The sequence below is a fragment of the Gopherus evgoodei genome, chromosome 2, assembly GCF_007399415.2.
Source record: "Gopherus evgoodei ecotype Sinaloan lineage chromosome 2, rGopEvg1_v1.p, whole genome shotgun sequence".
NCBI classification, from domain to species: Eukaryota; Metazoa; Chordata; order Testudines; family Testudinidae; genus Gopherus; species Gopherus evgoodei.
Genome location: NC_044323.1, coordinates 162,042,723 through 162,062,634, shown reverse-complemented (window position 1 = coordinate 162,062,634; position 19,912 = coordinate 162,042,723). Strand labels below are relative to the sequence as shown.

Sequence of the window (19,912 nt, the reverse complement as noted above, 5' to 3'; positions counted from 1 at the left end):
GGGTACCAGGGAGTTTGGAAATATGGGCACACAATGACAAAGTGAGATTCAGCTTGTAAACTGTACACTAATGTATCTGGGAAGAAATAGCTATAACCAAAGAGAAGGAGGGGGTGGAGTTGTACCCACCCGATATGTGCACGCAAGGGACCTCCTCTAAAACCTCAGATGCAACAGGGGCTATGCATCTACCTAGAGAGATAAACTGACCATGTGCACATGGATTTCTCCCCTCTCACACAGAAAAAGGAGCTGCATGAGCCCCTCTGCTCCCTCCAGATACTCCATTGTTCCAGGGTATGTAAGGAAGCGGTGGGGGCAGGTATGGGAGCTCAAGGCCAGGAGGCATTCACATCATCCCTGCCCACCATGTGGCTCTGACTCAGACAAGATACTATAGCCTAGGGTTGTATTGTCTTTTCCATGGAGACCCTGGTGTGCACAGTGTGGTATAGCAGACACTGACGATGCCCCTGGAAGTTAAAGTCTGATTGTTTCATCATATAATCAAAGATGGGATGGGGAGCAGCACAAGCGTTGTAGTTTCCTGGCCCCTCATTAAGACTCACCCTTTCTTATTATTGTTATCATTTATATTATGGTAACAACTATAGGCTCCAACCAATAGTGCTGGGCACTGAACAGACACATAGTAAGAGACATTCCCTGCCCCAAATTGCTTACAGGAGAAAGAGTCAAGATAATGTGGGAGAGAAAGGAAGGATTATTATCCCCATATTACAGATGAGGAACTGAGGCCCAGAGAGAATAATTCACATGTCCAGGGTCACACAGGGAGTCTGTGGTGGAGCCAAGAACTGATCTCCTGAGTCCCAATCCAGTTCCTTAACCACAGAATTATCTATCGTTCCTCACTAATATTGGGGTTGAATTAACCTGCTTCACCCCACAGCACATGGTTCCTTAAACCATCACACATTCTGGGACAGAGCTCCCCATTGTCTAGAGAGTTCTTCGGACTTTCAGATTTCCTGATCAGAGGCTCTGGCTTGAAGCTGCTCATCTTCATACCTCCTCCTGCTCTCAGGCTTCAATGGTGTCTGCTTGCCTCTTGGGCCACTAACTCCTCCCGGGCTGTGTCTTGCCCTGATCCAGCACCCATTACAATACATGGAAAATTCCTATTGACTCCTGTGAGGGTTGGATGAGATCCGGTGTGCTGAGGAAAGCCGTATATCTTGCTGCAGCCTAAGGGGAAATCTCCTGTTCCTTCATCAGCTTTTCTTGTTTTTAACACTTTTCTACCTTGCAGTCTTTCATGTCCTGCTTTGCCCTCTTGGTCCAGCTGTTTTACACCTGGTTGCCTGCACATGGCTTTTCTTTAGCTTTAAAAGCAGCAAAGAATTCTGTGGCATCTTATAGACTAACAGATGTTTTGGAACATGAGCTTTCGTGCGTGAATACCCACTTCGTCAGATGCACTTCTTTAGCTTTGTGCTTCTTGGTACAACATCGTCACAGGCCTTATTTTTACAGCTCCTGCTATATGAATTCCTACGTCACATGTCCTGTAGTTGGCTACTCATTCTCACTCACTGTACACTTAATCAGTCTTTCTTTGCCTGCATTTGTCATTCAGTATTTTTCACAGTCTTCCAATATTTAGTCTGCTGAAATTCAGTGCATTTTCACTTTCATCCTTCGGGATCCCATTACTACAAAATTAACCAGATTACAGCTACTGAGCGAGGAGCAGCCTTGTCAAGAGGAAAAGTCCTCTGCTGCCAATGATTTGTACATCTGTTTCCTCCAATTAGCTGATTACCGAACATCTGGAATTTATTGAAGTACACAGGTAGAATTGACCGATACAACCCAGAAGGAGAGGGCAACGGGGAAGGAGACAAGAAAAGGCTTGTTATTTTTTCATTTACCTCATACCAGTTACTAAAGCAAAAAATATTAATAATAATAATAATAATTAAAATTTAAAAAATCAAATTCTAACAGTTCCAACATTTTTAAACCACAGAGTTAATATGAACCACATAGCAGAAGGGGGTGCTGTTGTTTAGCACACAATAATTACAAGACACCGCTCATTTAGAGGAACTGCAGAAAGAAAACGAAATATGCAATTACACAAGCAATAGGTACTAAATGCCCCTTTTGCTTGTTAAGAGGTGCAGGCTGCAACCTCTTCCCCTAATTGTCTAACAGGGACATTTATCCACACCTGGCCTAGCTACTGTAAAACGGGCTCATAAATAATAAAATCCTTTCAGTTTAAAGTCTGGCCTATAAACCAGGCTACCTCTAAAGAGATGTGACAGTGTGCAGTGTGTTACAGTGAAGGCTTTCACTAACCCAGCTACACATATTTTAAATTTGCAAGTAGCAATGCTAGACTTGTTTTGCCTCATGCTGAGGTCTCCCACATTTGATCCATGCCTAGAGTTGGGAAAAACTGAGTATAGCCCAAACTGTAAGTGTCACAGAGCCACGGCTATAAAAGGTGAAACATAGCTAATCCAGTGCACAGGTGTGCAACGAGAGAGGACAAGACAGTGGCACTGGTGGCCATAGGGGACAAGGGGTGACTAACCAGGATGGGCTACTGTGAATCACCTACAGATTTCACAAAAATAATCACAGAGGTGTTGGAAAGCGGGTGTGCTATTTTTCTTGTGGGATTAGTTTAAAAGGAGAATGAGTACTTTTCCTGGGGCAAGGAGACTGAATAACACTATTATGTATCTAGTCCTTATAGAATGCTTTACATCTTCAAAGCACCTTATAAACATAATCAAGCCTCCCAGCTCCCTGAGAGGGAGAGCCTGGGTTTACAGTTGGAAAAAGACAAAGACAGAGAGAGAGAGAGAGGGGGGGGGGGGCAGTGTAAACTGTATTGAGTTAGCAGCAAAGAGTCCTGTGGCACCTTATAGACTAAGGCCTGGTCTACACTACGCGTTTAAACCGATTTTAGCAGCGTTAAACTGATTTAACGCTGTACCTGTCCACACAACGAGGCCCTTTATATCGATATAAAGGGCTCTTTAAATCGGTTTCTGTACTCCTCCCCGACGAGAGGAGTAGCGCTAAAATCGGTATTACCATATCGGATTAGGGTTAGTGTGGCCGCAAATTGATGGTATTGGCCTCCGGGAGGTATCCAACAGTGCACCACTGTGACCGCTCTGGAAAGCAATCTGAACTTGGATGCACTGGCCAGGTATACAGGAAAAGACCCTTGAACTTTTGAATTTCATTTCCTGTTTGGCCAGTGTGGAGCTCTGATCAGCACAGGTGACCACGCAGAGCTTATCAGCAAAGGTAACAATGCAATCTCCTGAGAATCGAAAAAGAGCTCCAGCATGGACTGCACAGGAGGTACTGGATCTGATCGCTATATGGGGAGAGGATTCCGTGCTAACAGAACTCCATTCCAAAAGATGAAATGAAAAAATATTTGAAAAAATTTCCAAGGCCATGATGGAGAAAGGCCACACCAGGGACTCAGTGCAGTGCAGAGTGAAAGTTAAGGAGCTCAGACAAGCCTACCAGAAAACCAAAGAAGCAAACGGAAGGTCCAGGGCAGGGCCGAAAACATGCCACTTCTATGCTGAGCTGCATGCAGTTCTAGGGGGGTCCGCCACCACTACCTCACCCCTGTCCGTGGATTCCGAGGTGGGGGTGGTAACCTCAGCCATGGCTGAGGATTCTGTGGACGAGGAAGATGACGAGGAGGAAAAGGAGGACGAGCTTGCAGAGAGCACAGAGCACTCTGTTAGTCCCAACAGCCAGGAGCTTTTTCTCACCCAGACGGAATTACCCTCTCAGCCCTCCCAAGCCACTAGCCCAGACACTGAAGCCATGGAAGCGACCTCTGGTGAGTGTACCTTTGTAAATATAAAACATGGTTTAAAAGCAAGCGTTTTTTAATGATTGATTCGCCCTGAGGACTTGAGATGCATTCGCGGCTAGTACAGTTATTGGAAAAGTTTGTTAACATGTCTGGGGATGGAGCGGAAATCCTCCAGGGACATCTCCATGAAGCGCTCCTGGAGGTACTCCAAAAGCCTTTGCAGAAGGTTTCTGGGCAAGGCAGCCTTATTCCGTCCACCATGGTAGGACACTTTACCATGCCATGCATGTAGCAAGTAATCAGGTATCATTGCATGACAAAGCATAGCTGCGTATGGTCCCGGTGATTGCTGGCGTTCAAGAAACATCCGTTCTTTATCTCGCTGTGTTATCCTCAGAAGAGTGATATCATTCATGGTAACCTGGTTGAAATTCAGGAATTTAAGTAAGGGGACAGAGATGGCCATTCCTACTTGGCTGTTTGCCTGTTGCTTAAAAGAAATCCTTCCTTGCACGTAGCCAAGCGGGGGGAGGGGAAGAGGGGAATAGCGCTGAACTTTTTCGCGTTTGGCTATCAGGGATCTTTCCTGCTACCAGCCACGTGGTGGTGGGGGGAAAGGGGATGATTAGCAGTGATCTTCCATGATACCAGCCATGCGGTGGGGAGAGGGGTAAAGCAATCATCCTACAGAATTGGAGTGTGTGTGGGGGGTGGCTTCTGCTGCTGCATGTTAACAGGAAAGAAGCATCACTGAACTGGATTTGCTTGGTATTTGGGAAAGGAGGGCACTGTGTATATGAAGGCTGCAGAGGCCGAAAGACAATGGCTTACCATGGCTGCATACAAGCTGAATTCTGATGCCCGGGCCTGCGTCTGTGAGATCTGTAACACCAGAGCCGCAGGCACTCAATATTAACATGCAAAATGCGACCTTGTAGTGAAATCACATGTGCTATGTAAGGTGAATAGTGTTGTTCACGATGAAAGAGTATAACCATTGTTCTGTAAAATGTATCTTTTTAAATACTTCTCTCCCTTTTTTCCCTCCCTCATGCAGCTGCACATTTTTCAAGCCTCCTTGCTCCATCCCGAAGGCTATCTCAGATAAGGCGGAAGAAAAAGAAGACGTGAGACGAAATGTTCTCAGAAATCATGGAAGTGACCCGCAATGAAAGAGCTCATCTGAATGAGTGGAAGGACGTGGTATCAAATTACAGGAAAGATGCCAATGAACGTGAGGACAGGAGGGACCAACGTGAGGATAGGAGGGACGAACGTGAGGATAGGAGAGACGCTTGAGATGAGAGGTGGCGGCAGGAAGATCAGAGGTGTAGACCGGAAGATCAGCGGTGGCAGGATACAACGCTGGGGCCACTGCGTGATCAAACTGATATCCTCCGACGTCTGGTGGAGCTTCAGGAAGAGCAGCGGGGTCACAGAGTGCCGCTGCAGCCCCTGTGTAACCACCCTCACCACTCATCATGTTCCATGTCTTCCTCACCCAGACGTGTAAGAACGCGTGGGGGAAGCCTTCTTCCACCCGCCCACTCCACCCCCTTGGATAGCCCAACCAAAAGGCTGTCATTACATTGAAATGTTTTTAGTGGCCTTTTCCTTCCCTCCTATCCTCCTCCCAAACCACACCTGGGATACCTTGTCAGGTCTCTCCCTCTTTTTATAATGACTTTTTAATAAAGCTTACATGATTTTTTGCTTCCTTAAGCAAGCTGTAATCGAAGGGGGAGGGTGGGTTGCTTACAGGGAATGAGTCAATCAAGAGGGGGAGGGGTTCATCAAGGGGAAACAAACATAACAGTTACACCGTACCCTAGCCTGTGATGAAACTCATTTTCAAAGCTTCTCTGATGTGCACCGCTTCGTGGTGTGCTCTTCTAATCGCCCTGGTGTCTGGCTGCACGTAATCAGCGGCCAGGTGATTTGCCTCAGCCTCCCACCCCGCCATAAAGGTCTCCCCCTTACTCTCACAGAGATTGTGGAGCACACAGCAAGCAGCAATAACAAAGGGGATATTGGTTTGGCTGAGGTCTGAGCGAGTCAGTAATGTGCGCCAGCATGCCTTTAAACGGCCAAATGCACATTCTACCACCATCCTGCACTTGCTCAGCCTGTAGTTGAACAGCTCCTGACTACTGTCCAGGCTGCCTGTGTATGGCTTCATGAGCCATGGCATCAAGGGATAGGCTGGGTCACCCAGGATAACTATAGGCATTTCAACATCCTCAACTGTTATCTTCTGGTCTGGGAAGTAATTCCCTTGCTGCAGTCGTTTAAACAGAGTAGTTTTCCTGAAGATGCGAGCGTCATGAACCCTTCCACCAGTGCTTGCAGCACCATTGAAAAGTACCCCTTGCGGTTTATGTACTGGGTGCCCTGGTGCTCCGGTGCCAAGATAGGGATATGGGTTCCTTCTATCGCCCCACCACAGTTAGGGAATCCCATTGCAGCAAAGCCATCCACTATGACCTGCACTTTTCCCAGAGTCACAAACTTTCGTAGCAGCAGCAGCTTAATGATTGCTTTGGCTACTTGCATTATAGCAGCCCCCACAGTAGATTTTCCTACTCCAAATTGATTCCCGACTGACCGGTAGCTGTCTGGCGTTGCAAGCTTCCAGAGGGCTATTGCCACTCGCTTCTCCACAGTGAGGGCTGCTCTCATCTTGCATTCTGGTGTTTCAGGGCAGGGGAAAGCAAGTCACAAAGTTCCATGAAAGTGCCCTTACATATGCGAAAGTTTAGCAGCCACTGTGAATCGTCCCACACCTGCAAAACTATGCGGTCCCACCAGTCTGTGCTTGTTTCCCGGGCCCAAAATCGGCGTTCCGTGGCTAGATCCTGCCCCATTACCAGCAGGATCTCCAAAGAGCAGGGGCTCGCGGTTTGAGAGAATTCTGTGTCCATGTCCTCATCACTCTCGTCACCGCACTGCCGTAGCTGCCTCCTCCTCCTCGCCAGGCTTTGCAGGTCCCTGTTCAGCATAGACTGCACGAGAATGCGCGAGGTGTTTACAACGTCCACGATTGCGGTATTGATCTGAGCAGGGTTCATGCTTGCCATGCTATGGCGTCTGCACAGTTCACCCAGGAAAAAAGGCGCGAAAAGGTTGTCTGCTGCTTTCACGGAGGGAGGGGTGAGGCTGTACCCAGAACCACCCGCAACAATGATTTTTGCCCCATCAGGCACTGGGATATCAACTCAGAATTCCAAGGGGTGGGGGAGACTGCGGGAACTATGGGATAGCTATAGGATAGCTACCCACAGTGCAACGCTCCAGAAATCGACTCTAGCCTCGGACCATGGAAGCACATCGCCGAATTAATATGCTTAGTGTGGCCGCGTGCACTTGACTTTATACAATCTGTTTTACCAAACAGGTTTATGTAAAATTGGAATAATACCATAGTGTAGTCGTACCCTGACAGACATATTGGAGCATGAGCTTTCGTGGGTGAATACCCATTTCGTCGGATGCATGTAGTGGAAATTTTCAGAGGCAGTTATAAATATGCAAGCAAGAATCAGCCTGAAGAGTGTTGTTAGTGGGTTATAGATGGTTGTAATAAGCCATAAATCCATTGTCACTATTCACTCCATGATTTTTAAGATCCAGTAAAGTTACGAATTTAAGCTCCCAGGTTCATCTTTTGAAAGTGTCATATAGATTTCCTTTTAGATGAGGAATGATAGGTCAGATATAGAGTGATCGCTTTCCTGTTGAGTTCATTGGAGAGCGTAGTGACTGTATGGTTTTACCCACATAGTCACTATTGGAGCATTTAGTCTCTCCAATGAGACAGAGCACCTGCTTATCGCCTCCTAAGGCCATGAGATAGCGGACTTTAAAACTGACATTTTTATATGTAAATCACCTGTCATGGGACCAAGAGTAACTCTTTTCCTCTGGGCTTTTGGGCTGGTATATAAATATGGGTTGAAATCCCACATTTGAGGACAAAAGGAGGAGACATTTCTCCAGTAGGTTGACTTTTTTTGTTTTAAATGGTGACTGTTTGATGCCAGGTGTTTGGAATGTTGGAATGAGTCAATAGATTAGTGGGAAGAAGGCAGTGAGGCTGTCAAAGGTGTGATAAATTCATATGTAATGCAGCTGTGCAATTTATCATCTGGCACAGCATATTGATGCTGCCTCCACATTGTCAGTTGTCTATTGTCAATTGTACATTATGTATCATTACACATGGGCCATCTAATATAAACTATTTAAGTAGCCAAGGTCTAATCGCATTTGCTATAGCTAAGGTTGTAAAACAGTTGCTATCACATAATTCATTTGATTATAATGTGCTACAGCATTCAGCATTAAGCTGACAACTTCCATACTTGGTCTCTGCTATGATGGTAAATTTATTTTTTTTCCATATGTATGTTTATGACTTCAGTTCTGCATTCTATTTATGTCTGGTGTCACATGGAGAACACAGACACTTGACTCATGGGTCATGGGCCTATTTGCATTAGGAGTGGCTCCTAGCATTCCTCTCTAACTGGTCACACAGGTCCCCAAGGGAAAATTATTGGAAGGCCTAATGATCTGGATGGTAATGTAAACATAAGCATTGAGGATAGAAGTTCCAGGATGAGGGAAGGTGAATCTCCTGGAAGCGTTAACATGAGTTATTAAGGGTGAGCTGCAACTAGACTGAGCCGTTTATTTTTGTGATGTATTGAGAATTCCTGAATTGCCTTTTCCCCTCAAAAAGCTGTTTTTTTACAAAGAAATGCAGGTCATATCTATCCCGAAGGCCCCAGTGGAGACCAGTGAAATAGTGATATCACAAGAATCAAGAGAGTGAAAAGTGAGTAGCTGAAGCTTTGTCTATATTAGAGAAATGTTCTAAACATTTATTCCTGCATTGGCATTAGCAACATCACCAGCCTTAGTAGAGGTAAAGTTCCTGTTTTTAATACTCTATTAATATTCTCAGTGCAAGTCTCAGCGCACTCTATCTGTGAGCATGTGCAAGGAGTGACTACAGAGAGTTCTATTTGAGGAACTGATGTAAGGAAACAGGTGAGATCATTGTTTACTAACTTGTGTAAATGAGTAACCTGTCTGATCCATTCCTTACATAAAAAGCACCACTCCCTGAAAGCATTCCATTGGTATGAGCCAAACCCCGAAACTACAGAATGTAACAAAACCACATTCTCCACCTTCTCATTCCTCTCTTCTCTCGGAAGAACAAGGCGTCCTGGTGTAAAACTGTCAATTACTGAAAAGGGGAGGGGCAGAGACAAAAGCATATACTGAAGGAGAGAAACTTGTAGAAACCTGTAAATCTCATACTTCACACCTAATATTTGCAGCTTTTTCTTGGATAAAACTAGGCAATCAGAAAGCATATTAGGATATGTTGAGGGTGAGAATGTTTGTGACTGATATAATCACAAAGCTCAAAGTTACAATACTGTACATATGATTATTCAGAAGTACTGCCAAATAAACGCCACCACCTCTCCCCTGTATATAATGGCCACTTTTTCTATGACAGGATGCTGTTCCCATAGGAATGGATTGAAGGGGACAGTTGGGGGGTGGCTATTCATATGGCCAGGGCAATTGTGGGGCGGCTGTTTGAAGGGGACAGTTGGGGGCAGTGGCTGTTCGCATGGCTAAGACATTTGGAGGGTGGCCGTTCGCATGTCTGGGGCAGTTGGGTGGCTATTTGAAGGGGGCAGTTGAGGGGAACTGTTTGAAGGGGACTGTTCTGGGAGGCAGCTGTTTGCATGGCCAGGGCAGTTGGAGGGTGGCTGTTCACATAGCTGAGGCAGTTGGGGGGAAACTGTTTGAATGGGATAGTTGGGGGTCGGCTGTTTGAAGGTGGTAGTTGAGGGGCAGCTGTTTGAAGGGGAAAGTTGGTGGTGACTGTTTGAAGGGGACAATTGGTGGTGGCTGTTTGCATGGCCGGGACAGTCGGAGGGTGGCTGTTTGAAGTGGACAATTGGAGGGTGGCTGTTTGAAGGGGACAGTTGGTGGCAGCTGTTTGAAGGGGGCAGTTGCTGGCACCTGTTTGACAGGGACAGTTGGTGGCGGCTGTTTGAAGGGGACATTTGGTGGCAGCTGTTTGAAGGGGGCAGTTGGTGGTGGCTGTTTGCATGGCTGGCACAGTTGCGGGCAGCTGTTTGATGGGGACAGTTGGTGGCGGCTGTTTGACGGGGATAGTTGGTGGCGGCTGTTTGAAGGGGGCAGTTGGAGGGCGGCTGTTTGATGGGGACAGTTGGTGGCGGCTGTTTGAAGCGGGCAGTTGGTGGAAGCTGTTTGAAAGGGGAAGTTGGAGGGTGGCTGTTTGCATGGCCAGCACAATTGCGGGCAGCTGTTTGACAGGGACAGTTGGTGGCGACTGTTTGATGAGGACAGTTGGAGGGCGGCTGTTTGAAAGGGACACTTGGTGCAGTTCTTAGGGGACAGTGGTTACTATGGTTAGCATTGCTGACTGTGGCAGTGGTACCCAGAGGCCTCACTCGGCAGGGCCAGCCCTTGGCGCCACGCGCTACACACACCCAGGGGCACAGCCACACAGTGGCCCACGGGCATGGCTTGCAGGCGCTGGTTTGAACTGCGGCTCAGACAGCCAGTCCGCTCTCCCCATCCCGGATGCCCCGCCCCCTTCCCCTCTGGACACGCCCACCCTCTCTCACGGAGCGTGTGCCCCGCCCCCACACACCTGCCCCTCCAGGCCCTCTGGTGGCGCGAGCCAGCCCCGGCTCTCGCGAGCTTTGCCGCGAGCACTTCGCGGCAGGGCCAGTCCCAGCCTGGCAGTCGGTCGGTCAGGATGTCGCTCTCGGACTCTCCGCCGCGCTGGGCCCCCACCCATGTACAGGTGACGGTGCTGCGGGCCCGGGGGCTGCGGCCCAAGGCCAAGGGGGCCGGCGGCGGCGGCGGCAGCGACGCCTACGCGCTGATGGCGCTGGGCAAGGAGAAGTTCGCCACCTCGGTGTCGGAGCGCTGCCTGGGCGCACCCGTCTGGCGCGAGGAGGCCACCTTCGAGCTGCCCCCCCGCCGGCCCGGCCATGGCGGCGAGCCGGCCCTGCAGCTCACCGTGCTCCACCGCGCCCTGCTCGGCCTCGACAAGTTCCTGGGGCGGGCCGAGATCCGCCTGGCCGAGCTGCAGGAGGAGGGCGGCCGCCGCAGCACCCGGTGAGTCCCGCTGGGGGTGGCGGAGATCCGGGGGGGCGGGCCCAAGGGCTTGTACCTCCCGCTCGTAGCAGGAGCGGAGTGGAGCTGGAAACTCAGGGTCTGACCCGAACTCGGGCGGGCTTCCTTGGCGGGGCGAGCTCTCCCCGGCTCGCTAAAGCCACCCACGATGGGATCGCCCCTGGGTTTGAGCCCCATGTCTGTTCCCAGCGCTGGCCCTCCCCGAGCGGTAGGTTGCTCTTAGGGCAATGACGGGGTTGTTGTCCGTCCTTTCTCCCCATTTGTCTGGCTTGGGCGCAGTTAATTTTTCTTTATTGCTCGTCCACAGCTGTAGTTGGAGAAAGGAGCGGGTGCTCCTCTGAAAGTCTCTTTCCTGTGCTTGGAAATCCCGGCGTAGATCAGAACCGTTGTGTCATGAGCTGGGGCTTGGGTGTTTGACGTGCCCTCCCCTAGCATCAGTTTCTCGGTGCAGTATGTTAGCACTTTACCATAATAAAGCGAGAGAGATTTGTGTGGGATGGGATCAATGTAGGTTAGCAACCAGGGAGTGCCCTTTGATAAAAAGGAGCTAATTTGACAAGTAAGGAAGCTATAAATCAGCTGGGAGTTTTAATGTGTATTTCTGTGTAGACAAGGCTTCTGTTATTCCATGGCAAACTTAATCAGAACTTTGCAGCTAGATCCTTAGATTCTGTGGCAGCTTAATTTAAAGTTTTAATAAAATGATAAAGACTATACCCAGTACAGCATCAAGGATGTTTATTTTTATAAATGTAATGTAGTCTGCATTGTCCTCACGTTTTCAGTTTTCAGTATGAGAAACTTGTATTGGCCATGTCTTGCAGAAGTTGTCAAGGTGAGGGGAAGCAAGTGGATTGGCAAGTGGGTGAAGGAAGTAGGAGGGAGTAGAGAGCAGTTTCAGACTGCAGGATAAACACTTGAGCAGGTGTTTCTGAAACAAATAATCTTGACAGATTGGATGTCGTCATGAGGCTTCTAAATTAACATGACATTGTGATGAATAGGACCAATTTACATATCTTAGATATTTCACTGGAGACTTTGGGACAGTATCACTCTGCTTGTTCTTTTGTGTGTAATGTTTCTTTTATGAGGGGTAGAAAAATTCCTTTTAATTTCAAGCTTGTATTTGAGAGCACAGTTGGTCAATTCAGGAAATGACAAAGATATAGGATTGTTTGATGAAGGAAAATTATTTTTTAAATGGCATTCTGGGATTTGCTATTCGGTTTCAAGTACTTTTTTCATCAGATATTCTCAATTTACAAGCAGGAGGATATTTTTCTGACTCCTAGTCCTGCAGAATCAGATGGGTTCTTTCTTGTGCATTATTACTGGCAGAGAAGATTATGCAGGTCAAATTATGCCATTAAACACCTTACTACAAAAAAAATATACATTAGTGTGTTTGCAGTTCATTTCCTTTCCTTGCAAGTGGACATGGGGTCTCTGTGTCCATTTTTGTTTGCGTGCCCAACTCAGTTTGGACCCTATGGGCTGGTCTACACCAAAGGGGGAAATTGGTCTAAGATACGCAACTTCAGCTACGTGAATTGCGTAGCTGAAGTCGAAGTATCTTAGATCGAGTTACCTACCATCCTCACTGTGCGGGATCGACGTCTGTGGTTCCCCCTATCGACTCCGCTACCACCATTCGCGTTGGTGGAGTTCCGAAGTCGACAGGATCTCATTCAGGGATTGATATATCGTGTCTAGATGAGACGCGATATATTGATTGCTACCCGCCGATACAGCTGGTAGTGAAGACGTACCCTGTGGGTTGGATCATACCCTTTTACAAAATATCTGCAGGAGGGGAAATGGAAGGATGAACACTGGAGTTCGCAACAGGAGTGAAGATTTAAGTTTTTTTAATGTAGTGAATTTTAGTTGTGTGCTTATTAAATTATATGTATTTGAAAGGTGGAGTTATGTTCTGATTTTAGTGTCTTTGGTTTTATACACTCTAGATGTTTTTTAATATTAGATAATGTTTTCACTCCTCTAGCCAGAAGGGGTGAAAACATCATTGCTTCAAAGAGATTATTGGCTTCTGATTTTACAGGCTGTATTAAGAACTATAGACAAACTTATTGGAAGTGTTTTTAGTAGGGTCAAGCATATTAAAGGAGAGTTAAAAGGCATATTTATTACCATAGTTGTTCTAAAATGAAAACTTATTTACATATGAATAATATTTGCACCACATCAGAAAATTCTAGTCAAATGAGTTTTTGAGATCTTCACTTGCTGCAGTACTGTACCCTTCTGCTACTGGGATGGAAATGTCATTAGTAATAAGCTGACTTCAAGATTAGTGTCGTCGTTCTCTTCTGTTATTTTCCACTGGTATGAAATATATAAACTTTCAGATGAAAAATATGAACTTGCATTTAAACTTCTAGAGCAGGAAAGTACAACTTTATGACAAATACAACAATGAGCATCTATTTTAGCAGGCTTTGGCTTATTTTTAACTATTCCAGCTACACCTGTTCTTGTTGATTTCAGTATGAAGGGATATACTTTGCATGAGGCAAAAACTATATATTGTTTTATTTGGATTCATAAAAATGTATACAGAAGCTTTGAAAACCCCAACAATACTTAGACTTATAATAACTGTAACTATCAATCAGCATTAAAAACTAATGTACAAATTCATTGAGTAAGTCATTCACGATCAATTTAATTAAATGTAGTTTTCCTAGGGGGCTAACTTGTTATATCATAGCCGCCTAGGAAAACAACTTGGGTTGATTGTCTTGAAGTATGATGCCTGGACTAATGCCCATCAGTGTATGGTAATTAAAATAAAGCGATTTTTTAAAGGATTGTATCTACATTCCTTTGAGGAGGAAATCATTGACAAGGTCATCTAAGTAGATAATCTTTAAGACTTTTTTCTAAATTAAACGTCTAGTTGAGTCTTGATATCAGTCTTTCTTTTCTAAAGCTCCTGTGAAGGTATTTCAGTACAGACAAACTTAAGTTCTCTAGTGCTCTTGTTCATATGCTTGAGCTGAAATAACATGTTCACAGAAGCTGTGTTGGTTACCTCTAAGAACGTCTGACTACTTGTGTTACTTACCAAAAAAGAAAATCCTTTTCCTTTGAAAAGATGAAACTGCCTTATTGACTCAGTGTTGGAGTCAGTCTTATACTAGTTATATCTGGAGGACAGTAGGATTGGGTTTTACAGGTTAGTCAGTGTCCATTTTTTAACCTTTTTCTATTGTGGAGGCAATAATGGCTTGGAGTAGGATATGGTTTAGAGGGAAGTTTTTCAATGTTTGTTTCAGTTTTGAGATATGCTTGGTTTTTGTGTATAAATCTTTAAAAAGAAACAGTAACAGTTCACACTGAGAACAGTGAAGTCACCCAAGAATATTTATCATGTATGTAAAGGCCTCTTATTTAGGTGAAGAATGAAAGTACTGTACAATGCAAGTCATAAACCCTCTTGTTCTTAATAAATAAATACCCTTAAAGGACATAATCTCCTGGAATAGTAGCTAATTGAGTAAAATGGTGTTTTCCGTTAACTGTGGAGTGGAAATTGTATGAAGTTAAAGATTTTTCCTCCTAGCTTTGAACAGCTAGATCAACATTGCATTCTCATATTTGCTGTTTTAATCTAAATGCTTTTGGCTGCTCTGAAATTAGTAAGATTATGGTTTCTACTGTGAGACTATTCTTAATAGAATAACAGTGTGTGGCTAACATACACTCTAACCATAGGGACTAATGAGCTGTTTTAACTACCTAGCAGATCTACCTTGGTGAATCTCATGAGGGCCAGTTTGGCCTTTACTTTCACAAAAGTAAGAGGTTTGGCAGCACTGGCTTCTTGTAAATTGAGTATGCCCATGTAAAGGCTCCTCCTAATGGACTGACAACCATGATGCTGGGTTTGGTGTGGACTTATTTTTCTTCCAGGAACTATTTTTAAAAAAATAGTTCTGGGCTGATATCAGGCATACAGGAGCATTAGCACCAACGTGGCCCATAAGCAAACACTCATTGGTTCTTGACAAAGCTGTGTAGCACTCTGTTGTGTGAAGGAGTTCTCAAACACAAAAGTCTAATGAAAAATGTAGCTGTTTTTTAAAATGCATTGGGGGAAAAGATGGCATATGGCAGATGTTTATAGCCTATAATAGGAAACATGTCAAGTTTTAAATATTTATTATTTTGGACTTTAAAAGCTCTTCAGCCATCAAGGTTCAGTATGCAGGAAACTTACTCCATTAGATAGTGGTGTAGTATTCTTCCAGGTTTGCTTTAACAAAATTAAGGAAAAACCTGGTAATGTTTCTTGGAAAACGTAGTTCTGTCAATAACTGTTTTCATATCTTGTTTCTTATGTTGAAACTTCCTTGTCAGTGGGCTGTGGGCTACTGGATTTATTTTAAATTTTGTTGAAGAGGATATAATAAAATAACCTGCCATTTTCATTTGAAGTTTTTCTTCTAACCTCCCACTTAGGCTATGTCTACACTATGGACCTTACAGCAGCACTACTGTACTGCTGCCATCATGCTGTAAGGCCTCCTGTGCAGCTACTCTATGCTGGCAGGAGAGAGAGAACTCTCCGGTTGGCATAATTAAATCACCCCTAATGAGCAGCGATAGCTATGTCACCGGGAGAGCGTTTCTCACTGACATAATGCTGTCCACAACGGTGCTTTTGTTGGGGTAGGTTTGTTTTTTTTAAACACCCCTGACCAACAAAAGTGCTATTGTAGACATAGCCTTAGTTACAGTATGCAGAATATATACAATCTTGGCCCTGACTGCTGACATGCACATTGTTCGCTAATTAGTCTGTGCGGAAGGTGCCTACAGTTTGTTGCACAATATTGCAAAGATTGTGTTGCTGAAAGTAAATAGCTATTACTTGCACAGCAACTTTTCTTAGAAATTATGGCTGTACTTAATAGAAGTTGCATTCCTTGAATATTTAGAGCTTTTTTAAAAACATTCAACTGGGATCATTTTATTAAACAGGCTATGCAAAATAAACAGGATAAGCTCACTGATGTATATTTGGAGCCAGAAAATACGTAAGAGCATTCCTTGAATTAAACACACTTTTGAGTCACACAAAATGGCCAGGGGCTTTTTACATTTAAATGCAAAATATATTCATTTTTATACTTTTATCTAAGGCTTGGTGAGTGGAACTTATTCAGCTTGTATTCTTTGATACTCCAGTGAGAATGGTCAGCATTTCCAGTATAGGTTTCATTTTAGGGATTTTGTAATTTGGCTGTTAGTCATTGTAGGCTGATACTTGGAAGAAAATTGCTTTAATAAAACTTGAACTCAAGTTTTCTCACCCCTTTCTCTTGAATGCATTTCTTCAAGAGATCTTTTTATGTTTATGTGAAAGTGGAAACTCATTTTAGGGTCAGCTGTCTGAAATAGTTTTGAAACAAACTGCCTGGACCCACTATTTCTCTTCACCCTCAATGTGTGGCAGTGCAAAAAAGGGCAGCAAGGCATTTTCATGTTTCATGCTTTTCATTCCACTCGTGATGGAATACTTCTATTAGTTTGCTTTAATTTAGTAGTTAAGATGTGAGGGAAAATCCCAGCTCCTTTCAAAACAGCCTTTCTTGTCAGTTCTGCAGGGTCAGTAGATCTCTACAGCTCCTAGTGATTGGTAAGAAACTATGTATGATGCATGATACCAGTAAATACGTACTCCTTGTGCCAACAAGATTGAAATGTCATCAAGTAGTACACCTTGCCTGGTAATTGAACAAGTTTTAATAGTCTAACACAGGCCTGCACAACTCGTAAAGTGGCAAGAGCCACATTACTCCAAAGAAAACAGCTGAGGGCCGAAACCCCCCAACCCCGCAGAAACACACCTCCCCCAGGACCTCCCGGCCCACGGAAACACTCTGCCCCAGCACCGCCCAGCCCTGCAGAAACAAATCCTCCTTCCCCAGCGCCACCCCACCAAAACAGCTGTGGGCCGAAAAGGAAGGTTAGGGGTGGGGAGGTGTCATGGTATGAACCCCAACTCTGAACCTTAGCGTCCAAAAGATGGGGTACCAGCATGAATTCCTCTAAGCTTAATTACTAGCTTAGATCTGATAGGGCTGCCACCAGCCAGGACTTGCAGTGCCTGGTACACTCTGGTCCCCCCAAAACCTTCCCAGGGGACCCCAAGACCCAGATCCCCTGGATCTTAAAACAAGGAGGAACTGACTGACCCCCCCCCCTTTTCCCCTCTTAGACTTTTCCTCCCTGGGTCGTCTGGAGAGGCTGCACCAACTCACTGGTGAAACAAGATCCAAGTTCCTTGAATCTTAACACAGGGGAAAATAAACCCTTCCCCCACTGTGTCCTCTTCCAGGCTTTCCCTCCCTGGGCTATCCTGGGGAGATAGACACATTCAAGCTCTGTGAATCTAAAACAAAGGGAAATTCGCCTTCCCCTTCCTCCTTTCCCGCCACCACTCCCTAGTGAGTTTAGACTCAGTTCCCTTGAGACTTAACAAGGGAAAATAATCAGTCAGGTCTTTTAAAAAGAAAAGCTTTTAATAAAAGAAAGAAAAAGTAAAAATTATCTCTGTAAAATCAAGTTGGAAAATGTTACAGGGTCTTCCAGCTTATAGACACTAGGGAGAGTCCTCCTTCCAGCAAAATATATGTTTGCAAATAAAGAAAACAAACAAAGACTAAACCACCTTTCTAACTGGTACTTACTAATTTGAACAGAAGAGATTTTTTCAGAAAGATTGAAGGAATCTGCTTACATGTCTGGCCCCTCTCAGAACCAGAGAGAACACAACAGGGAAAAAAAACCCCAAGAAGCACAAACAAAGGCTTCCCTCCACCGAGATTTGAAAGTATCTTGTCTTCTGACTGGTCCTCTGGTCACGTGTTCCAGGTTTACTGCTAGTTAACCTTTTATAGGTAAAAGAGACATTAACCCTTAACTATCTGTTTATGACAGGAGGTGATACTTGATTTTAAATCAATCAGGGGCTCCCAGCTGAAGAGGTGGCTGGGAGCTGTCAAGGGCAAATTAAAGGGCCCGGGGCTCCAGCAGCTGGGGAAACCAGAGCTTTGCGGGGCTGGAGCAGGGCTTTAAAGGACCCAGAGCTCCTGCTGCTGAGGGGAGCCCAAGCCCTTTAAATCCCAGCCCAACACATCCGCTGGAGTCGGGGCTGGGATTCAAAGGGCTCTGGGCTGCCTGCAGCCGCCCTGGAGCCCTGAGCCCTTTAAATCTCAGCCGCGACCGGGAATCTCTGCAGACAGCTCAGAGCCCTTTGATTCCCGGCTGCAGCTGGGATTTAAAGGGCTCTGGGCTTCCCACGGCTGCGGGCAGCCCAGAGCCCTTTGATTCCCGGCCGCGGCTGAGATTTAAAGGGCTCTGGGCTCCTGGCCGCTGCGGGCAGCTCAGAACCTTTTGAATCCCGGTCGCTGCTGAGATTTAAAGAGCTCTGGGCTCCCCGCCGCTGCGGGCAGCTCAGAGCCTTTTGAATCCCAGCCACGGCTGGGATTTAAAGGGCTCTGGGCTCCCTGCCGCTGCGGGCAGCTCAGAGTCCTTTGATTCCCCGTCTCGGGCCGCACAGTGAGCCTCTGCGGGCTGCATGTTGTGCAGGCCTGGTCTAACATAAAGAGCCTGCAGTGTTTAAAACTGTAATTTCAGAAACAGATAAAGTGCTCAAAATATAAGTGTAGAAGTCCTGTCTATAAAGAATCTTGCTTTTGGTACCTTGATTCTGAATCAGTATTGTATTAACAGTCTAAAGTAAATAGAAACATCCAACAGTGATAAGGTGCTTGATTCCGAAGAGGAAATTATAGGCATTTTCCCTCTGTGGTTCAGGAGTTTCTATATTTGAAAAGTATTGAAATAGTAAATGAACAGAGAATTGGAAAGAAAGGTATGGGATGTTTGGAGAATGCCTTGACTGGACTATTTCAGGTGTTGGTGTGTAACTGCATCTGTCCAGTTTGTTCTGTTGCACTGATGCCTTTTCTGTCATACCTGCTTCTACTTTTAACTCCTGGAAGTTTTCAGGAAGCAGAACAAAGTATAAAGTTTGGGAAACCAAAGTGAAATGTTACTTTACCCTTCTTCCTTTAAGTAATTTTTAGTTAATGACTCTCATTAGTGCTTTAATAGTTTCTCCTTAAGAAACTGTTGGCCCTGTGGAACCCTTTTACCCTTAGGCCTAGTCTACCCTGGGAGGGGAATGATCTAAGTTACGCAACTTCAGCTACGTGAATAATGTAGCTGAAGTTGACACACTTATATCTACTTATTGCGGTGTCTTCACTGTGGTAGGTCAACTGCTGATGCTCTCCTGTCGACTCCGCCTGTGCTTCCCACTCTGGTGGAGTACCAGTGAGTCAACGGGAGAGCACTTAGCAGTTGATTTACTGCGTCTTCACTAGATGCAAATCGACCCCCGCTGGATCCAGAGATAAGTTTAGACATGCCCTTAGTTTTGTTTTGTTTTTCCCCATAGGACCTTATCTACCAGTTCTGAGTTAGTTAAAGTCTTCTCTTTTGAAGTCCATGGTCCTTTCCTTAGAATCATGAAATCTATCATTTCTTGGTCACTTTCACCCAAATTGCCTTGTACCTGCAGATTCACAACCTGTTGGTCACAATCAAGTCTAGAAAAGCTGCCCCTCGTTTAGTTTCTTCACTTTCTGAAACAACAGATTGTTTCCAATATATTCCAAGAACTTACTGGACATTTTGTGTTGTTATAATACTCTTCCAATAGATGTCTAGGTAGCTAAAGTCACCCATTACTACCAGCTCTTGTGTTTTGGATATTTGTTCTAGATCTTCCTGATTTGGTGGTCTGCAGTAGTGTCCTACCATGAGGTCATCCCTATTTCCCCCCTGTTT

General features: G+C 45.3%; 1 protein-coding gene across 3 annotated transcripts in view; it reads left to right on the top strand.

Moving 5' to 3' along the window:
• The first annotated feature begins 10,553 nt into the window (after window positions 1-10,553).
• The window catches only part of RAB11FIP1 (RAB11 family interacting protein 1), a 29,675-nt gene continuing 20,316 nt past the window's right edge, over window positions 10,554-19,912 (top strand). For 2 of the 3 annotated variants that reach the window (XM_030552154.1, XM_030552152.1), the window contains exon 1: window positions 10,554-11,005. In XM_030552154.1, coding sequence (XP_030408014.1) covers window positions 10,641-11,005 — 365 coding nt within the window. In that variant the 5' untranslated portion in view covers window positions 10,554-10,640. Of the gene's footprint in view, window positions 11,006-11,096; window positions 11,232-19,912 lie in introns of those variants that run through there. The other variant, XM_030552153.1, reaches the window with a different exon arrangement.